Source organism: Phyllopteryx taeniolatus, chromosome 4, assembly GCF_024500385.1.
Source record: "Phyllopteryx taeniolatus isolate TA_2022b chromosome 4, UOR_Ptae_1.2, whole genome shotgun sequence".
Classification (NCBI taxonomy): Eukaryota; Metazoa; Chordata; class Actinopteri; order Syngnathiformes; family Syngnathidae; genus Phyllopteryx; species Phyllopteryx taeniolatus.
The window spans coordinates 1,383,546-1,401,045 of NC_084505.1; the positions used below are offsets into that span (position 1 = coordinate 1,383,546).

General features: G+C 43.4%; 1 protein-coding gene across 6 annotated transcripts in view; it reads left to right on the plus strand.

The window, feature by feature from the left end:
- Positions 1–17,500, plus strand: part of LOC133477376 (palmitoyltransferase ZDHHC5-A-like) — a 156,351-nt gene that overhangs the window by 74,493 nt on the left and 64,358 nt on the right. For 4 of the 6 annotated variants that reach the window (XR_009788322.1, XR_009788323.1, XM_061772026.1 and 1 more), the window contains exon 9: positions 16,368–16,477. Coding sequence is in view for 2 of the 6 variants with exons in the window: in XM_061772026.1 (XP_061628010.1) it covers positions 16,368–16,477 (110 nt within the window). In the remaining 4 variants the exon portion in view is untranslated. Of the gene's footprint in view, positions 1–154; positions 322–800; positions 1,094–1,282; positions 1,840–2,212; positions 2,860–16,367; positions 16,478–17,500 lie in introns of those variants that run through there. The other 2 variants (XR_009788324.1, XR_009788325.1) reach the window with 2 other exon arrangements.

Genomic DNA, 17,500 nt, shown 5'->3' on the forward strand with positions numbered 1-17,500 from the left:
TGTTTTTAAATAACCCATTGAGTAAAATCATTTGCAATGAGATACATTTCCTGTGTGTATCAAAGCCTGCAAATCCTTATGCACAGTGTGACTCATCAAGTGGTTGTGTGCTTATTCATAAATAGTGGTTAATCTTGCATCACTATTATTCCAGATGGTGTCAGAGTTGCTCAGAGCGAGAGCAATAGATGAAAACCAGAATGTTCCAACAAATGATGCTCATACTGCCATGGACGTCACAAAAATTCTACCACAGTCCAGTCTCAACTCTGTGTGTATCCAGGCTACAGTTGACAATAAGTCAGGACTCAAACATCATGGGTGAGTTGGAATATAATATAATTTATCAAGGCGGCAGGGTGGCCGACTGGTTAGCATGTCTGCCTCACAGTTCTGAGGACCCGGGTTCAAATCCTGCCCCCGCCTGTGTGGAGTTTGCATGTTTTCCCCGTGCCTGCGTGGGTTTTCTCGGGGTACTCGGGTTTCCTCCCACATCCCAAAAACATGCATGGTAGGTTAATTGAAAACTCTAAATTGCCCGTAGGTGTGAATGTGAATGTGAGTGTGAATGGTTGTTTGTTTGTGTGTGCCCTGCAATTGACTGGCGACCAGTTCAGGGTGTACCCTGCCTCTCGCCTGAAGATAGCTGGAATAGGCTCCAGCACGCCCTCAACCCTAGTGAGGATGAGCGGTATGGAAGATGAATGAATGAATGAATGTATTCATCAAGTGCTTTGATCACTACCTCAAATCAACGCAATCATTACCTCCTCACTCACACCAAGTTTTCACATTTTCAGTATAAGGAACATTATGGGACCCAAGTCACATCGACAGTGAGCCAGAGGCATAAAAAAGTTCAGTGTTACCCAGCTGTGGGAGCAGTTCCCAAGATGACACAAACTAACTGGGCAGAAGATGTAGGCCCTTCGTTTGTGCATGCCGGTTTGCAGTGCACATTGCTGGATTATGGCCTGTTAGATACGAACACAGAGCTGGATGATTCCATATTAGACAGAGCTGTCGAAGAGGATGACAATTCTCCTGGTGATGAGGATCAATCTGATGATGATGATGACACTGAAGAAGAATGGTCAGTAATGAGGGAAGCTTGCAAATACAACTAGAAAGTGTGTGTGTAATTGAAGTGCACTTTTTTGTGTATACTGTCAATATACTAGTATATGCTTTTCACCGTTGTAAGTTACAGATAGAGCTCTTGTTTTTCGTTATACTGTAGAACAGGGGCAAGATAAAATGATTCACACTTGATTTTTTTCAGGATTTCCTTGAAGGAGGAGGAGTTCATCATTGATGGAAGCCCTCTTCAAATGCGGAAGTTTGTTGTTTTTTTAATCGTGCCTACGAGCACTCCTGGCAATCTGTGCTGTCTGTTCCAGCCCATGGCTGGTGGCTATTACAAATATTAGAGGAAGCCTCGCCGTGTTCAAAGCAACATGCAGACGTGGTCACATCAAAGAATGGTACAGCCAACCAATGTCAGGTTGTATGCCTCTAGGTAACTTGCTGGGTGCCAGTGCCATCCCATTTAGCAGCTGCAGTCCAGTGTAGGCTACAGGATACATATGCGCAAAAGTGTGAACATAATGACTTTTTTAAAGAGGACATTCTGTCGTATTCAGAATGCTTACCTGCGTCCAACCGTCAACTCAATGTGGGAACGTCAACAATCTTCACTTCTGGAGGGAATTCAGATAAAAGAGCTAACAGTTGGTGGTGATGCACGATGCTGCTCTCCTGGGCACACGGCCAAATATGGTTCATACACTGTTATGATCCTCGAAGACTCACAGATCTTTGGACACACAATTGGTACAGGTAAATAATCGGTTAATAATCTTTGCAATGAAATTTCTCGGAATCAAGCTAATATTCAGCCCAAATGTTTTTTTGAATTCATATATTGTGCAAATAATTGCCATTTCAAGAGGTGCCTTGCCTTGTTACAGAGGAAAGGTGTCACCATGAAAAACATTGTGACAGATGAACAGTGCACATAAAATATGCAAAATTTGTCGTGACTTTGAACTTGGTTATACGGCTGTCACTATCAAATATTTTTAGAATCGATTATTCTACCAATTATTCGATTGATAATCCAATGATTGGATACAAAATATTTTACTTTGGAATTTATTGCAAAATATTTTTATTCTTCTGTTTATTCTTGCTCCTGGTTGTTTGTTTTTAGGTTGCTTCTGTCCGCTTTACATTTCAACGCAAACTGCAAAAGACGGCAAGCTTCCGTCACGCTTGCCGTCTTGGGGAGTTACAGTAGAGCATCTCTTACCCAAAAGGAAAGGATGGTAACCAGTGGCAAAGGAGGTCAAGGTGCCAATTACCTATGGTACCTATGTTAGTATGGTCAGCGACGTATGGGTTTAATAACAATACTTGCTCCTTCAGATTTATCCAAAGATTTCTGTTCTAGACTATGTCCAGACACTTCTGGATGAAGTAATGCAAAGGAGACAGAAATTTCCAACCTTGAATGCAGCTGGGGTTGATGCCAAATATGACAGGGTTGACAAGATGCAGGTGGTATGTGGGAAACAACAAAAAAATAGTACCAGGTTCAACAAAGTTGTGGTTTAATTAGACTTTTGGATATTTAAATCATAATGATTATAGTTTTCACTCTCCCACTGAGCACATATTCTACACAACACAGGATGCTAGAACTCTTCTGTTTTTCTTCCCAGGTATGTGATAGATCCATCATGCGAATCGTCTGTATGCAATGTACTTGTAGACCCTGAATGTTAAAAAAAGAAAAAAGAAAAACAAGTCACTGAAATGCACTTTTGCCATTTTCTTATTTTCAAGCACAGTGTTGATGCTGTAACTGTGCATAATGTTTGACTGTATTAAGATCTTAAAAAGACTCTTTAGGAATAAAACCTCTGCCTTGTTTATTTGATGAACACTTAGGCCTACTATGCTGCTCTGTTTTAATGCTGGTCATTAAGGTGGTACTTGGTTGAAAATAGTTTGAGAACTACTGGTCTACCTCGTCTTCTCTCTGAAAAACTTACTCATTTACTGGGTCTTCATCACCGATTGGGCCATTTGTCTGGATGTACTTTCCAGCACATACTGATTTAGACAGTTGGTTCAAATCCTTCATGTTCAATGATACAACTCATTCCGACAGTCAACTTTTCTGCTACTACTGACAACTCCTGGCAACACACACTTTCCACCCCTGTCGACTGTGGATGGCATTCTCCACAGGAACACCTAGAGTGAAAATGATTTCTAATTAACTTCAGACCATTAACATGAATGTTACTCTGTCATTTCACTTGTTCCCATTGACATTAATGCTTTTCTGGTAATTCTGCGAATGATCTTACTATGGACATCCTCAGCCTGTAAATAATTTCCTTGTGCATAGCTGTGTGTTTTTTGTGGTTCACTCATGCTTTTTTTTGTAACTTCAATGCTATTTATGAAAGGATCCCAAATGGATGTTCATTGTTACTGGAACAGTGACAATAACCAAACAATCAAGACCATTGTTTAACCAGAAATTAAAACCCAATGAGACCACTGGGTCTCTTTTTCAAGCGTGTTCTCGAAAAGAAACCGGAAGAATACTGACCAAATGTACATAACGCACGTACAATAAAATACTTTATCATATCACAACAAATAAATATAAGCGGTACAGAGATGGATGGATGGACCAACGCGTTATGAATCCCACACGAACGGCCGACTGCTCATACTGCGTCTGTTCATGACTATGTTTCTATCTACAAGTGAGGATGCTGGAGCAAAGTAAATTATGGATTTATGGGATGCACAAACATACCAGTCTGTATTTCAAAACTGCTCTGCGCTGTATTGTGTCGTCTCTTCTGCATGGAGTGCCGTCACATCGACCAAGTGGCCACTCTTTTTCTGTTGTACAGCTGCTACTTGGCTGCTCATCGTCGTCACTGTCAGGTTCCAACCTCCTGATTGGCTCAAACGTACGGTTTGACGATGCCAAGTTCAATAACTAATTAGTAACCATATGAACACAGCTGCAATCAAACTACCGCATTTCCACGACCAGGCGCACCGTATTAAAAGGCGCAGTCTCAGTTAAGGGGTCTATTTCTGTATTTAACACATACATAAGGCGCACCGTATTATTGGGCGCAGGCATGGTAAAACATATGCTAGAATGCATGCTAGTGTATGTTATTAAAAAGGCAGCGGGAGCAAAATTGAGTTCGGTTGTACTTTATTGAAGTATTTAACAATGTACTCACGTTATTTTTTGATCAATCCTCATCCACAAATCCATCAAAGTCCTCATCTTCTGTATCCGAAATTAACAGCTGGGCAAGTTCTCCATCAAACATGCCAGGTTCCCTTTCGTCATTGTCAGAGTCAGTCTTGTTGCCGGGGGGCTGTTCAGCAATATGTCGGCTTTCGCGAAAGCTCGCACAACAGTCAAAGCAGATACCTTAGCCCAGGCATCCACAATTCATTCACATATGGTGGTGTAACTCGCCCGGCGCTGCCTCCTAGTCTTAGTAAAGCTATGTTCGCCATCTGTCATCCATCACTCCCACGCCGCTCGCAACTTCACTTTGAACGCCCTGTTTACACCGATGTCCAGCGGTTGGAGTTCCTTCGTCAAGCCTCCCTGAATGATAGCAAGCTCTGAGTTCATTTGCTGCACTTGGTTTTTCACAGCGGCTGTGAGATGGGCGCGCATGGAGTCACAGAACAACAGGGACGGTGACGCGTGGAAAAAACCATCCAGTCTCTTTACGTACACCTCACTCAGCCACTCTCTCATTTTCTCCTCGTCCATCCAGCCCTTTTGATTGACCTTAACGATGACTTCGGCTGGAAACTTTTCTTTAGGCAGCGTCGTCGTCTTAAAAATCACCATAGGTGGCAGTTTCTGTCCATTACCATGGCAACCAAGCACAACAGTAAAAGCTGACTTCTCGTGCCCTGTTGTGCGTATCGCTACTGTGCTGGTCCCCTTCCTCTCTACAGTGTGGTTCACCGGGATGTGGAAAGTGAGCGAAAATGAACGGCACCTCATCCATGTTGGTGATGTGGTTGGGCTGGATGTATTTGTCGGCAATCTTTTTACTGCAGTAGGAGCGGAAGATGGCCATCTTTTCCTTGTAATCCACCGGAAGTTGCTGCGCCACGGTAGTCCTTGCCCGGATGGATAGATGGCGCTGTTTCATAAAACGAAACCACCAAGACGGACCTCCTTTGGTCATTAATCCATTGCTCGAGTTGGTTTTCCAACTCGGGCTACATCACCTTGTTTCCGCGGAAACTCAGCTTCGTCCTCTTGAATTGGCGAAGCTCGTTTTACTGCTTCCTCCACTTGCGAACCTTGGATTCGTTGACCTTGAATTCTCTCGCGACTGCTCGATTCCCATGTTCCTCCGCGTAACTGATAGCTTGCAGTTTAAACTGTGCTTCGTAAGCTTTTCTCTTCAAAGGTGCCATTTTCGGGGTCCTTAGCCAAACCGATGTTGTTTTGCAGAATCAGAATCAGAATCATCTTTATTTGCCAAGTATGTCCAAAACACACAAGGAATTTGTCTCCTGTAGTTGGAGCCGCTCTAGTACAACAGACAGTCAATTTACAGAACACTTTGGAGACAAAGACATTGACAAAAAACAATTGTGCAAAAAGATGCAGAGTCCTCTAGCACTTAGAGCAGTTCGAATGACTAATATTGCAATAGACCAGTGCAATGACCATTGTGCAAGGGGCGCTGAGACTTCAAGGAGTGTATGCGGTTTAAAGTGACGAGTAGTGCGATAATCTGGGACAATGTTGGTTGTGCAAATGTTACAGATACTCCTCAAACAGTGTGCAATGGAGCAGATGCTACTCTGGCAAGAGTGGCCAGTATATGCAAATAGTGCAGCATGGCGAGACAACTACAGTGAGTGCACGAGTAATACATAATTGGCCCCACAGAAATGTGACAACGAAGTCAAAAAATTGCCAGCATGTTGTAATGGAATTGTAGGTCAGGTGTTTAAGAAGTTGATCGCAAGAGGGAAGAAGTTGTTGGAATGTCTACTAGTTCTAGTTTGCATTGATCGGTAGCGCCTACCTGAGGGAAGGAGCTGGAAGAGCTGGTGACCTGGGTGCGGAGGGTCCGAGAGGATTTTGCACGCCCTTGTCTTAGTTCTGGTAGCGTGCAAGTCCTCAATGGTGGGTAGGGGGGTACCGACAATCCTTTCAGCAGTTTTGATTGTCCGTTGCAGTCGGAGTTTGTCCTTTTTTGTAGCAGCACCGAACCAGACTGTGATGGAAGAACACAGGACTGATTCGATGACCGCTGTGTAGAACTGTCTCAGCAGCTCCGGTGGCAGGCCGTGCTTTCTCAGAAGCCGCAGGAAGTACATCCTCTGCTGGGCCTTTTTGAGGACGCACATACCGGCGCTATATACCTACTGGGGGCGTGCCTTTAGCGTCCTCCTTCACGCGCACCCTTCCCCCTTTAACGTCCGGATGCTGTCCTCAGTCACGTCCTCATTTCCTCTATATAAGCAGCGTGTCGGCAGGAAATGCTCCCAGTCAGTTAAGCGGAGCGCTCGTGAAAATACGGTACTACTAAAACCAGGCAAAGATCCCGCTCTCCCGGCTAATTATCAGCCCTTATCACTGATTAATGTAGATATCAGGATTATCTCGAAAGCCCTTGCAGCAAGACTTGAAAAGGTACTCCCGTCGATAATTCACCATGACCAGACAGGTTTTATTAAAGGTTGAAGTTCCACAAATAATGTCAGACGTCTATTAAATTTAATGAACATGGAACAGTGTAAAACCCTAAAAGCAATCTTCATGTCACTTGACACAGCGAAAGCTTTCGAAAAAGTTAACTGTCGTTCCTATTTACAGTATTTTGTAAATCTGGCTTTGGATACTCATTTATACATTGGATTGCAGCATTATACAACTCGCCAAAAGCGACAGTCACCACAAACAGGATCACATCACAAAGTTTTATTCTACAAAGAGGAACCAGACAAGGGTGCCCACTTTCTCAGATGCTATTTGCAATATTCGTCGAATCACTTGCAACCGCTATACATCTGAGTGATAGTATTAAGTATCTCCTCACCAGTGGCAGAACACAAAATAAATTTGTATGCGGAGGAAATTCATCTTTATTTACAAAAACCCAAGTCATCTCTTCAAGCCGTCTTCAATCTCAAGGTACAAGGTGGTTTTATTGTCAATTATTCAATATGCGTAACACATACAGAGGATTGAAATTACAGTACTCAAGGGTTCGCGGTGCTACAAAAGACAAATAATAACATCAATATAAAAAGTGAAATAAAACTATGGTATATACAGTATAAAAAGTATTAATTGAATGTGCAAATATCAAAGATTAGGAGACGTGTGCAACATAGTCAAGGTCAGAGAACCAAGGCAGGCTCCGTACCACACAGTGATGCAGTTGGTCAGGATGCTCTCTATGGTCCCTCTGGAGTACGAGCACATGGTGGGGGTCGGGGCTCTGGCTCTTCTCAGCTTGCGCAGGAAGTAGAGACGCTGGTGAGCTTTCTTGGCCATTGATGAGGTGTTGCTGGTCCAGGAGAGGTCCTCAGTGATGTGCCCTCCCAGGAACTTGGTGCTGCGCACTCTCTCCACTGCAGCACTGTTGATGTTCAGGGGAGCATGTTGGGACTGCGCTCTCCTGAAGTCCACAACAATCTCCTTGTTTTTTTCCACATTGAGGGAGAGATTGTTGTCCGTGCACCACCCGGCCAGGCGGCTCACCTCACACCTGTAGTCTGTCTCGTCCCTGTTGCTGATGAGACCCACCACAGTTGTGTCATCTGCAAACTTGATGAAGAGGTTGGAGCTGTATGTCAGTGTGCCGTCATAGGTCAGCAGGGTGAAGAGGAGGGGACTCAACACATAAACACAACACACTCACGCTCAATTTGAGGGGCCCCTTTGTTCAGAGATGGTGCTGGATGTGTTGCTGGCAACCCGTGCTGCCTGCGTTCTCCCTGTCAGAAAGTCCAGCAGCCAGTTGCACATCGATATGTTGAGCCCCAGCTTGTCCAATTTGTAGATAAGTTATTGAGGGATGATGTCTCATAGACATTTTTACAATTATCAGATTAAGCTATCAAATGAAGAAAATGGACAATACTTCCATGAACAGCAAACTTGTGAAATCCCAACACTTCAGAGCACCCTTCAACCGCCGGAGTTTGTCAAGCAAATAGTGAAGCTTCTCCCATGAAGGGGAAAAAAAAAAACTCTCAAAAGTTTATAAATTAAAATGTACAAAACCAATGGACTTACCGATCACCATATAGGAAGAAGACATTTCTTTCTGCTGACCGTAATTACTGGATGCAGATATGTAACAATATGTTTAGGATGAAAAAAAATATACAAATTTACAGCTTATACAATATAAAGTGCTCCATAGAAAACACTTTAATCAATACACCATGCATAAAATCGGCTTCTCTTCATCTAACATGCACGCAATGCACTAGAAATACCCCATACGCCTTTTTTCATGGTGCATGGGCATGCGCACCAACTGAATGCTTTTGGACTTCGGTTATGCAGAAACTCATATTTTGAACTGCAGAATTCCACTTTCACCAAAATTGTGCAGACTCTGTGACTTAAGCATCAGCGACCTCCCAAATAAATATTACCAATCAATAATCATTGTGTTAACTATCACTAAGAAAACAATTTTACTAAACTTTAAAAGTAATCTATCAATATTAATCACTGGTTAAATCTCATCATAGAAAATATTGCATTAGAAAAAATATCAAATAACATCAATTACACAGACATCTGGTCAACCTTCTTTAACATGCTGAACCAAGGTCTTTGATTCCTCTGCCCTGGCCCAGAATGCCATCTGACAATATTATTATATTGTAAATGTAATAATAGAGTTGTGCCTTCTGTATTCTATGTTGTTGTTGTTTTTATTTTCTCCTTTTTCTCATTTATTTACATTTTCTCTTTCTCACACTTTAGACTGATTTGCACGATCAAAGGACAGATGCTTGGATAGTGGATCTTCTCTTCTTGACCCTGGGTGGGGTGGGGTCCTTAGCTCCAGCGGTGCAGGCGCAGCAATTATACATCACTTCTGAAAGTTATTCGTGCATGCAAGACGTCTATTCACTTGCATGTGTCCGCAGATACATTACATACTCTGGGACGTATTTGCTTAGTGTGGGGCTACTCACTCATTGCGATAAACAACTCATAACTACAGTCCCCTCCAAAAGTATTGGAACGGCAAGGTCATTTCCTTTGTTTTTGCTGTATACTGAAAACATATGGGTTAAAGATCAAAAGATGAATATGAGACAAAAGTTCAGAATTCCAGCTTTTATGGTATTTACTGTATATCTGGATGTGTTAAACAACTCAGGACAGAGCACCTTTTGTTTGAAGCCACCCACTTTTCAAGTGAGCAAAGGTATTGGAAGGGACATTATTAAATTACCTTAAAATGAATAACATTTAATATTTGGTGGCATAACCCTTACTTGCAATAACTGCACCAAGCCTGCGACCCATTCACTTCACCAGACTGTTGGATCCTTTATTTGAAAGCTTTTCCAGGCCTTAACTGCGGCCTCTTTCAGTTTTTGTTTGTTTTTGGGGGTTTCTCCCTTCAGTCTCCTCTTTAGGAGGTAAAATACATGCTCTATTTGGTTAAGGACTGGTGATTGACTTAGCTAGTCTAAGACCTTCCACTTTTCCCCCCTGATAATGTCCTTTGTTGTGTTGGCAGTGTGTTTTAGGTCATTGTCTTGTTGCTTGATGAAACTTCTCACGATTAGTTTGGATGCATTTTAATGTAAAATGCCAGACAAAATGGTTTGCCAACCTCCACAGGGCAGGGGTGAAGGTATCACAAACAAAAAAGGTTCAAACAAAAGGTGCTCTGTCCTGAGTTGTTTAACACATCAATATGTAAATACCATGAAAGTAAAGCTGGAATTCTGAATTTTGGTCTCAATGTCATCTTTTGATCTGAAACCCAGTATACCACAAAAACAAAGAAATTGACCTAGCCTTCCAATACTTTTGGAGGGGACTGTATGCGAACTTCTTGGGTATCTCCTCACTTGCACTCTATTTCTAAAGATGTTTATAATTTGCATAGCCACTCCCACCACACTTCAGTTGTACAGCCGGGTCCACTACCTCTTTCCTGCATGCTTCCCCTCCTGTCCTTTTCCTGTCTAGTCCTGTCCTATATTGTCCTGTCCTTCCTTCACAGGGTGTAACACTCCTGCCTCATACAACACTCGAATCTAATGTGTCATTTTACTAGACATACACTATATTGCCAAAAGTATTTGCTCACCTGCCTTGACTCACATATGAATTTATGTGACATCCCATTCCTAATCCATAAGGTTCAATATGATGTCGACCCTTTGCAGCTATAACAGCTTCAACTCTCTGGGAAGGCTGTCCACAAGGTTTAGGAATCTGTTTATGGGAAGTTTTGACCATTCTTCCAGAAGCGTGAGGTCACACACTGATGTTGGGTGAGAAGGGCTGGCTCTCAGTCTCTGCTCTCACTCATGCCAGAGGTGTTTTTTCAGGTTAAGGTGGCAATACTGTGCAGGCCAGTCAAGTTCATCCACACCAAACTCTCTCTTCCATGTCTTTATGGACCTTGCTTTGTGCACTGGTACACAGCCATCTTGGAAATGGAAGAACTGTTCCCACAAAGTTGGGAGCATAGAATCGTCCAAACTATTGGCTCTTTAGTTCCAGTGTAAGGAACTGTTAGAGGTTAGGAAAAGAAGGAAAAAGTCGCGGTACAGGTACAACCTGCCGGCCGTACAAATCTCTATTACCTGGTTCTTTTATTCTGGTCGAGGTAAAACTTCAATGATTCGGCCAGATAGAAAGTTTAACAATTTATTCGAAAATAGTCATACAATAAAGATGGAGAAGATTCAGCGCTGGGCTCTCCCGCACGTGGCTCAGAACAGCGTCCGTCCAGAAGAGACCGCAGAAGTTCTTGTCTGCTTGTTTTGTGGCCAAAACTGCGTGACGTCATGCAGTCTCGGATCAACCTAGCTTCGCCTGTGTATGAGGTCCGTTTGGAAATTCAGTCCGATGCTCCCATCACGCCCGAGCTCCACTTTCTTACTTTACGAATGAACGTGTTGGCTATTGGTAGGGATACTTCAGTACATCCGCCATATTGAATGTGTCAGTTTTGCTTGTGTCGATTGGGAAACACAGGAACAACGCTCTGAGTTACCGAAGGTTCCGGGGTGCGGCGAGTGCGCCCGAAGTGAACCTCCCAACGTTTGTGCGTTTGTTGTGTCGGTGCGACTAAGTGTAATGCAATTATATGTTTTTAAGGATATCTGGATGTGTATCTGTAGTGGGATGTATCAAACAAAAGTGTATGCAGTGTTGTGTAAGCGTGCAGCCAGTAATTTCTATCAACTCCCCCTGTTGAGGTGGTCCAACCAGTTCACCTCACAAACATTGTGTGTGTGTGTGTGTGTGTGTGTGTGTGTGTGTGTGAACAATGTGTATCCTAAATATCGACCCCCATACCAAACACACAAGTACCCGGGTCCCCAATTGGTTTGACTTAAACTCCTGTACTGGGCGGTGGGTAGGTGTGTGCGACCGTTGGAAAAACCTAACAATGTGTCCATCCCATCCATTTTCTTCCACTTATCCGAGGTCGGGTTGCAGGGGGAGTAGCTTTAATAGGGAAGCCCAGACTTCCCTCTCCCCAGCAACTTCGTCCAGCTCTTCCAGGGGGATCCCGAGGCGTTCCCAGGCCAGCCGAGACATGGTATCTCCAGCGTGTCCTGGGTCGTCCCCTTGGTCGCCTCGAGATGGGATGTGCCCGGAACACTTCACCAGGGAGTGGTCCAGGGGGCATCCTAACCAGATGCCCGAGCCACCTCATCTGGCTCCTCTCAATGCAGAGGTGGGAGTTGAAACTCCTTCTTACAGGGGATTCTGCCAGACGTTCCCAGCAGACCCTCACAATATGTTTGGGCCTGCCAGGTCGGACCGGCATCTTCCTCCACCATTGGAGCCACGTCACCACCAAGTGGTGAGCAGTTGACAGCTTGAACATGGTGGTCGTCATGAACAATCCGTGGTGAGCACAGCAGTCCAATAACAGAACACCACTCGGGTGGGGGGGCCGTTCCTCCCAGTCATGCCCTTCCAGGTCTCACTGTCATTGCCCACGTGAGCATTGAAGTCCCCCAGCAGAACGATGGAGTCCCCAGCGGGAGCTCTCTCCAGCACCCCCTCCAAGGACTCCAAAATGGGTGGGTACTGCTGTTTGGGGCATAGGCACAAACAACAGTCAGGACCCGTCCCCCCACCCAAAGGCGGAAGGAGGTTACCCTCTCATCCACCGGGGTGAACCACAAAGTACAGGCCCCGAGCCGGGGGGGGCAATAAGTATACCCACACCTGCTCTGGGACTCTCACCGTGGGCAACTCCAGAGTGGAGGAGAGTCCAACCACTCTCAAGAGGACTGGTACCAGAGCCCAAGCCGTGTGTGGAGGCGAGCCCGACTATATCTAGTCGGAACTTCTCGACCTCACACACCAGCTCAGGCTCCTTCCCTGCCAGATAGGTGACATTCCACGTCCCTAGAGCCAGTTTCTGTTGCCGGCGATTGGATCGGCAGGGTCCCCGTCTTAGGCCACCGCCCAGCTCACACTGCACCCGACCCCTATGGCCCCTCCCACAGGTGGTGAGCCCACAGGAAAGGGGACCCACATTACCCTTTCGGGCTGTGCCCACATTACCCCATTGGTGCAGGCCCGGCCACCAGGCGCTCGCCTTCGAGCCCTACCTCCAGGCCTGCCTCCAGAAGGATGCCCCAGTGACCCATGTCCGGGCAAAGGAAACCTATGTCCATTTATTTTGTTCGTCATAGGGGGTTTTGGAGCCGTGCTTTGTCTGGTACCTCACCTAAGACCTGTTTGCCATGGGTGACCCTAGCAGGGGCGTGAAGCCCCAGACAACTTAGCTCCTAGGATCATTGAGACACACAAACCCCTCCACCACGATAAGGAGGTGTTTGATTTTATTCATTTACTGTAATGTCTTAATAATAACGGATATTTTTTCTTTCAAATAAGCTCTATTTTTCGGGTGTGTGATACAAAGTACTATATATAAATATAAATATATATAATATAAAAATATTTCATCTCCTCAACATCGCGTTTGCAACACATCACGTCTTGTGTCTTGTAAGCACGGGGGACGCCATAGATATGGATATGACATGACGGCAACGCTAAGATGGGAGGTTCAAAGCATATCACGTGCGGACGACAAGTAACCAAAAGAGCAAGGATGCACGTACATTGTGCTGCATACGGTTGCATACAATGCCATAACAATTGCGAACATCGACCTCCCCAACATGGCTGCCACATAGGCACGTCGATTAGCTGGGCTGCTAAAGTGGCGTATCTAGTCTTCATATCTATGTGAAATGCAAAATAGCTGCGCTGTGATTGCTCGAAGACATCGGCAATGTTGGTAGCTGCTCTCTGACTGGTCGGACACCACAAGTGAGCATGCGCCTGTCGCGGCCATGATATGAAATCATTGCTACAAGTAATATCGTCAGCTGATATCCTCTGGGAAAGAATAATTGGGCAACAATAAAACAACATTGAAAATGCCGGCAAAAAGGAGTAAGTCATTGAGCAGCATTCAAAAGAAAGGTGATTGCAGTGGCTAAGGCACTGGGCAACTGAGAAGCTGGTAGGAAATGTTACTTCATCAATGAGGAAATGTATAAGGAAGACATGCAGATAGACAGCATTATACAAAGACACTTATTGAATCAGATTCTGACTCATCATTCTGTGGATTTTAGGGGCAGAGCAATTGAAGAAACAAGTGATGCAACAGACGCGTCTGAATAATCTGCAAAGTATTATTGAGTGTTGTTCAAGTAATGATCATAATAAATCTGATGATGAATAAACCATTTGTATTGTTATCCATAATGTTATTGCTCCCCTTCAACGAACGCAGTTCCAAGTTCCACATCCGTTTAAGACAGGAAATCCAGATGCGCAAACTACTTCCACATTCGGTAAATCAGGTAAAAGCACTTCTGCCTCGCTCGGTTGAATGGGGTAGGGGACCGTTGCAAAGCACCCGTAGGAACTTAAAATGTCTGTTTTTTTTGTTTTTAAATACGCAATGCAGAGCCACCAAAGATGACTATAGCCAGCATTTGGGATTTAACTTTATCCGAAGACACCTGCCATAAAGAAAAACATTTTAGCAAGTTCGGCTTCAACTCTTACAATATTGCTGCGTCTCCGCCTTGGCCTCAGGCACGGCCTCTGTTGCAGTCTTTCTACCTTGCCACTGAAAGTAGACCTTACCTGAGTTGTTGGAGAACATTGTTTATTCTCCTGGCCTCTACCTCTCTTTTGTACATCTCCGGGCAAGTAGTCAAGGCTGTGAGTCTTTGGTTGGCAGATTCAAGTGCCTCAGCTGTTCACATTTTGCTGGATTTCTTTGGCAGTTCTTTTTTAAGTTTCACACCTTTGCTTTGCTCTGTTAGGAGGCTAACTTCTCTCTGGGTCGCCCTTATTTTTGCCTCTAGCATTCTCTTCCATGGAGGTTGCTCTTGCTTCTTCCAGTTCTACCTCTGGAGGTACCAAAGTCTAAGCTAAGGCTCGGAAGGGAAAGAGCCTTTTCTATTTTTGGTCCCAAACTATGAAATGACCTCCCAGTGCGCATTAGACAAGCATAATCACTGTCCATTTTTAAGACCCGACCTAAAGCCTATTTTTATTCCTTGGCTTTCATGTGTGTAAAACTCCAACCAAAGCTTTGGGATTCAAACCACTGCCTGTAACTAGTATAAAGGGGAGAGTTCTACTCTAAATAGCAAGAGATTTTACTGGGAACGCATCATTTGTGAAGTTATGAGTCAAAATAGAAAACGTGTACAGCAGGCGCTGGGAAGCGTTTTTAAGCAATAAAAAACTGCAAATGTGTGTAAAACTCCAACCAAACAAAGCTTTGGGATTCAAACCACTGCCTGTAACTAGTATAAAGGGGAGAGTTCTACTCTAAATAGCAAGAGATTTTACTGGGAAAGCATCCTTTGTGAAGTTATGAGTCAAAATAGAAAACGTGTACAGCAGACGCTGGGAAGCGTTTTTAAGCAATAAAAAACGGAGACTTTCCCCTTGTTTTATGGGTTATTTGTTTTATTTTTGTAAACTTCGTTGTTTTATTGTTTTAAAATTATTTTTAAATTTGTAATGATTTTTGCTCCTTTTGTCTTTATGTATGGCACTTTTTCAGCTGAATTTTTTTTATTAAAGTGCTCTATGAATAAAGTTAAGTTGCACTTCTTGTCCCTTACCTAATATGTTATGTGTGGGAAACGTAATAATTATCGTGTCACATTATATAATTGCCCCTACATTTGATTAATTCTTTATTATGATGCATAATTAGTTATTCTACCCTCCCTGAATGTGCTGTACTCAGTTCCGCATATAGGGAACAGTTCTCCAAATAAAAGAAAAAGCCTATTGCGTCTAGCTTTTCGACGACTGTTACTTAGTACACCAGTAGTTTGTTTGTTCTTCAGGACATTCTTATGGTTGTACTGTCTATGGTCAATGTTTGTGTAATCGCTCTGATTGATTCCCAACCTTCTTTCAGATTCACATTTGTTTGTTTTTCACCCAAAGTTTGCTCTCTCTTATTTTCATGTCCATTACACCACTAACTACTATAAATATAGTCTTCTTAGGGAAAACCCAAATCTGAAACTGAATACAGACATCCAATGCTATTTTTTGTTTAAATATTAAATGTGTTAGGGCCTACTTGGGCATCAAAACACATCTGTCAGTCACATCCTTATTTACAGATTTAAATATCTGAAAAGAAAACCTGAACTGTATATCTATGTGTCTCATATGTCTTTTGATGTCAAAATCAAATGTTAATTTCTACAGCAAAAATAAAGGAATTGGCCTCAATGTTCTACTACTGTGCCACGTTAATAACTGTCACCCAATCCAGAGTGTAGTCTGCCTTAGCCCTTAAGTCAGCTGGGATAGGCTTTGAGACCGCGCAACCCTGAACAGGATAAGTGGTTTTAGGAAATGGATGATTTTCCTTTGCTTTTGAAGGGGGGTGTAAGTAGCAGCACCCTGCTGGTCTCTAAGGCCTAATGACTTTCTGCTGTCCTAATATTACAGAAAGAACAAAAATTTCTCGTGATAAAAAGTAATAGTTATGTTTCTAACAAATGTTCTTTTCTCCATTTCTCCGCAGATTACAGTCTACTAAACAAAACACCTCCTACCCCAACTATGTATAAATACAGACCTACCTGTAGTCCTGGAAAGAACCACACTCCACTAACCCATGCTTATGCAAACCAGGTAATGCACACATGCTGTCTAGACTGAAATGACTGCCAGATGACAAAATAATAAATCAAAATGAAAGTATTCATTCAAACATACAATGGACCACTGTATATTCACAGTTCGGCACCCACAGATTTACCTATTCGCATTTTATTTCAATCCATAAAATAACAGATTGATTAAAAACAAATGAACAGTTTTAGGAATGTGCTAATGACTACAGTGTAACTAGGCATGAAAAAAAAATATTTTAACTTCATGTCTGGCTTGACTATTGCACAATACTACAGTGCATTGAAAGACGGGTCTACTCCGTATACGTTTGTGCTCGACTGAGCATTGTTTTTCTAGACGGAAAAAGAGAAATGTGTGCTGTTATCCTGTATTTTTTAACATTGCAATATATATCACAAGGTTAAAAAAAATTGCAATGTAATTTTTTGCCAATATCATGCAGCCCTAATTTCAATTCCATATCGCCAAATCACACCCAAGGGAGTTTATATGATTACAATAATAATGATAATAATATGTAATACTATTTATGTAGCGCTTTTCAAGGCATTCAAAGATACTTTACAATTGCACCCATTCACTCACGTGACGTGAGCGAGCGCTGCAGATTGAGGTGTACGTGCGCTGTAAAAACGTCTAAAATACTGTTTGTCATTGTATGGTTATCTTTTTCTGTATTTCCCTCTTGCCGTTACTGAGGACGGGGTAGTTCACTTAAGATTTTCCTCCAAAGAGGGAGGCGGCACTGCTCGCAGACAGGCTTTCACACGCAAGGAGCCGTGGAGCCACAAGCCTCAATCGATTGGTAAAGAGAGGTCTGCAGCAGGGTGGGGGAGTCTGTAACCTAGCCCGCAGGTTATTTGGAGTCTACAACCGTTAGGTCCGTTTAACTGGCTAGCACAAGATGAGTGAGCCACCGTTATGTTGTCACGCTTTCGTTATGTAGGTTGGTGCTGGCTAAGCACCATGTGGGTGTCCAAGGCAAACCCAGTTGAGCCAGGCCTCTCACATTCACATTAA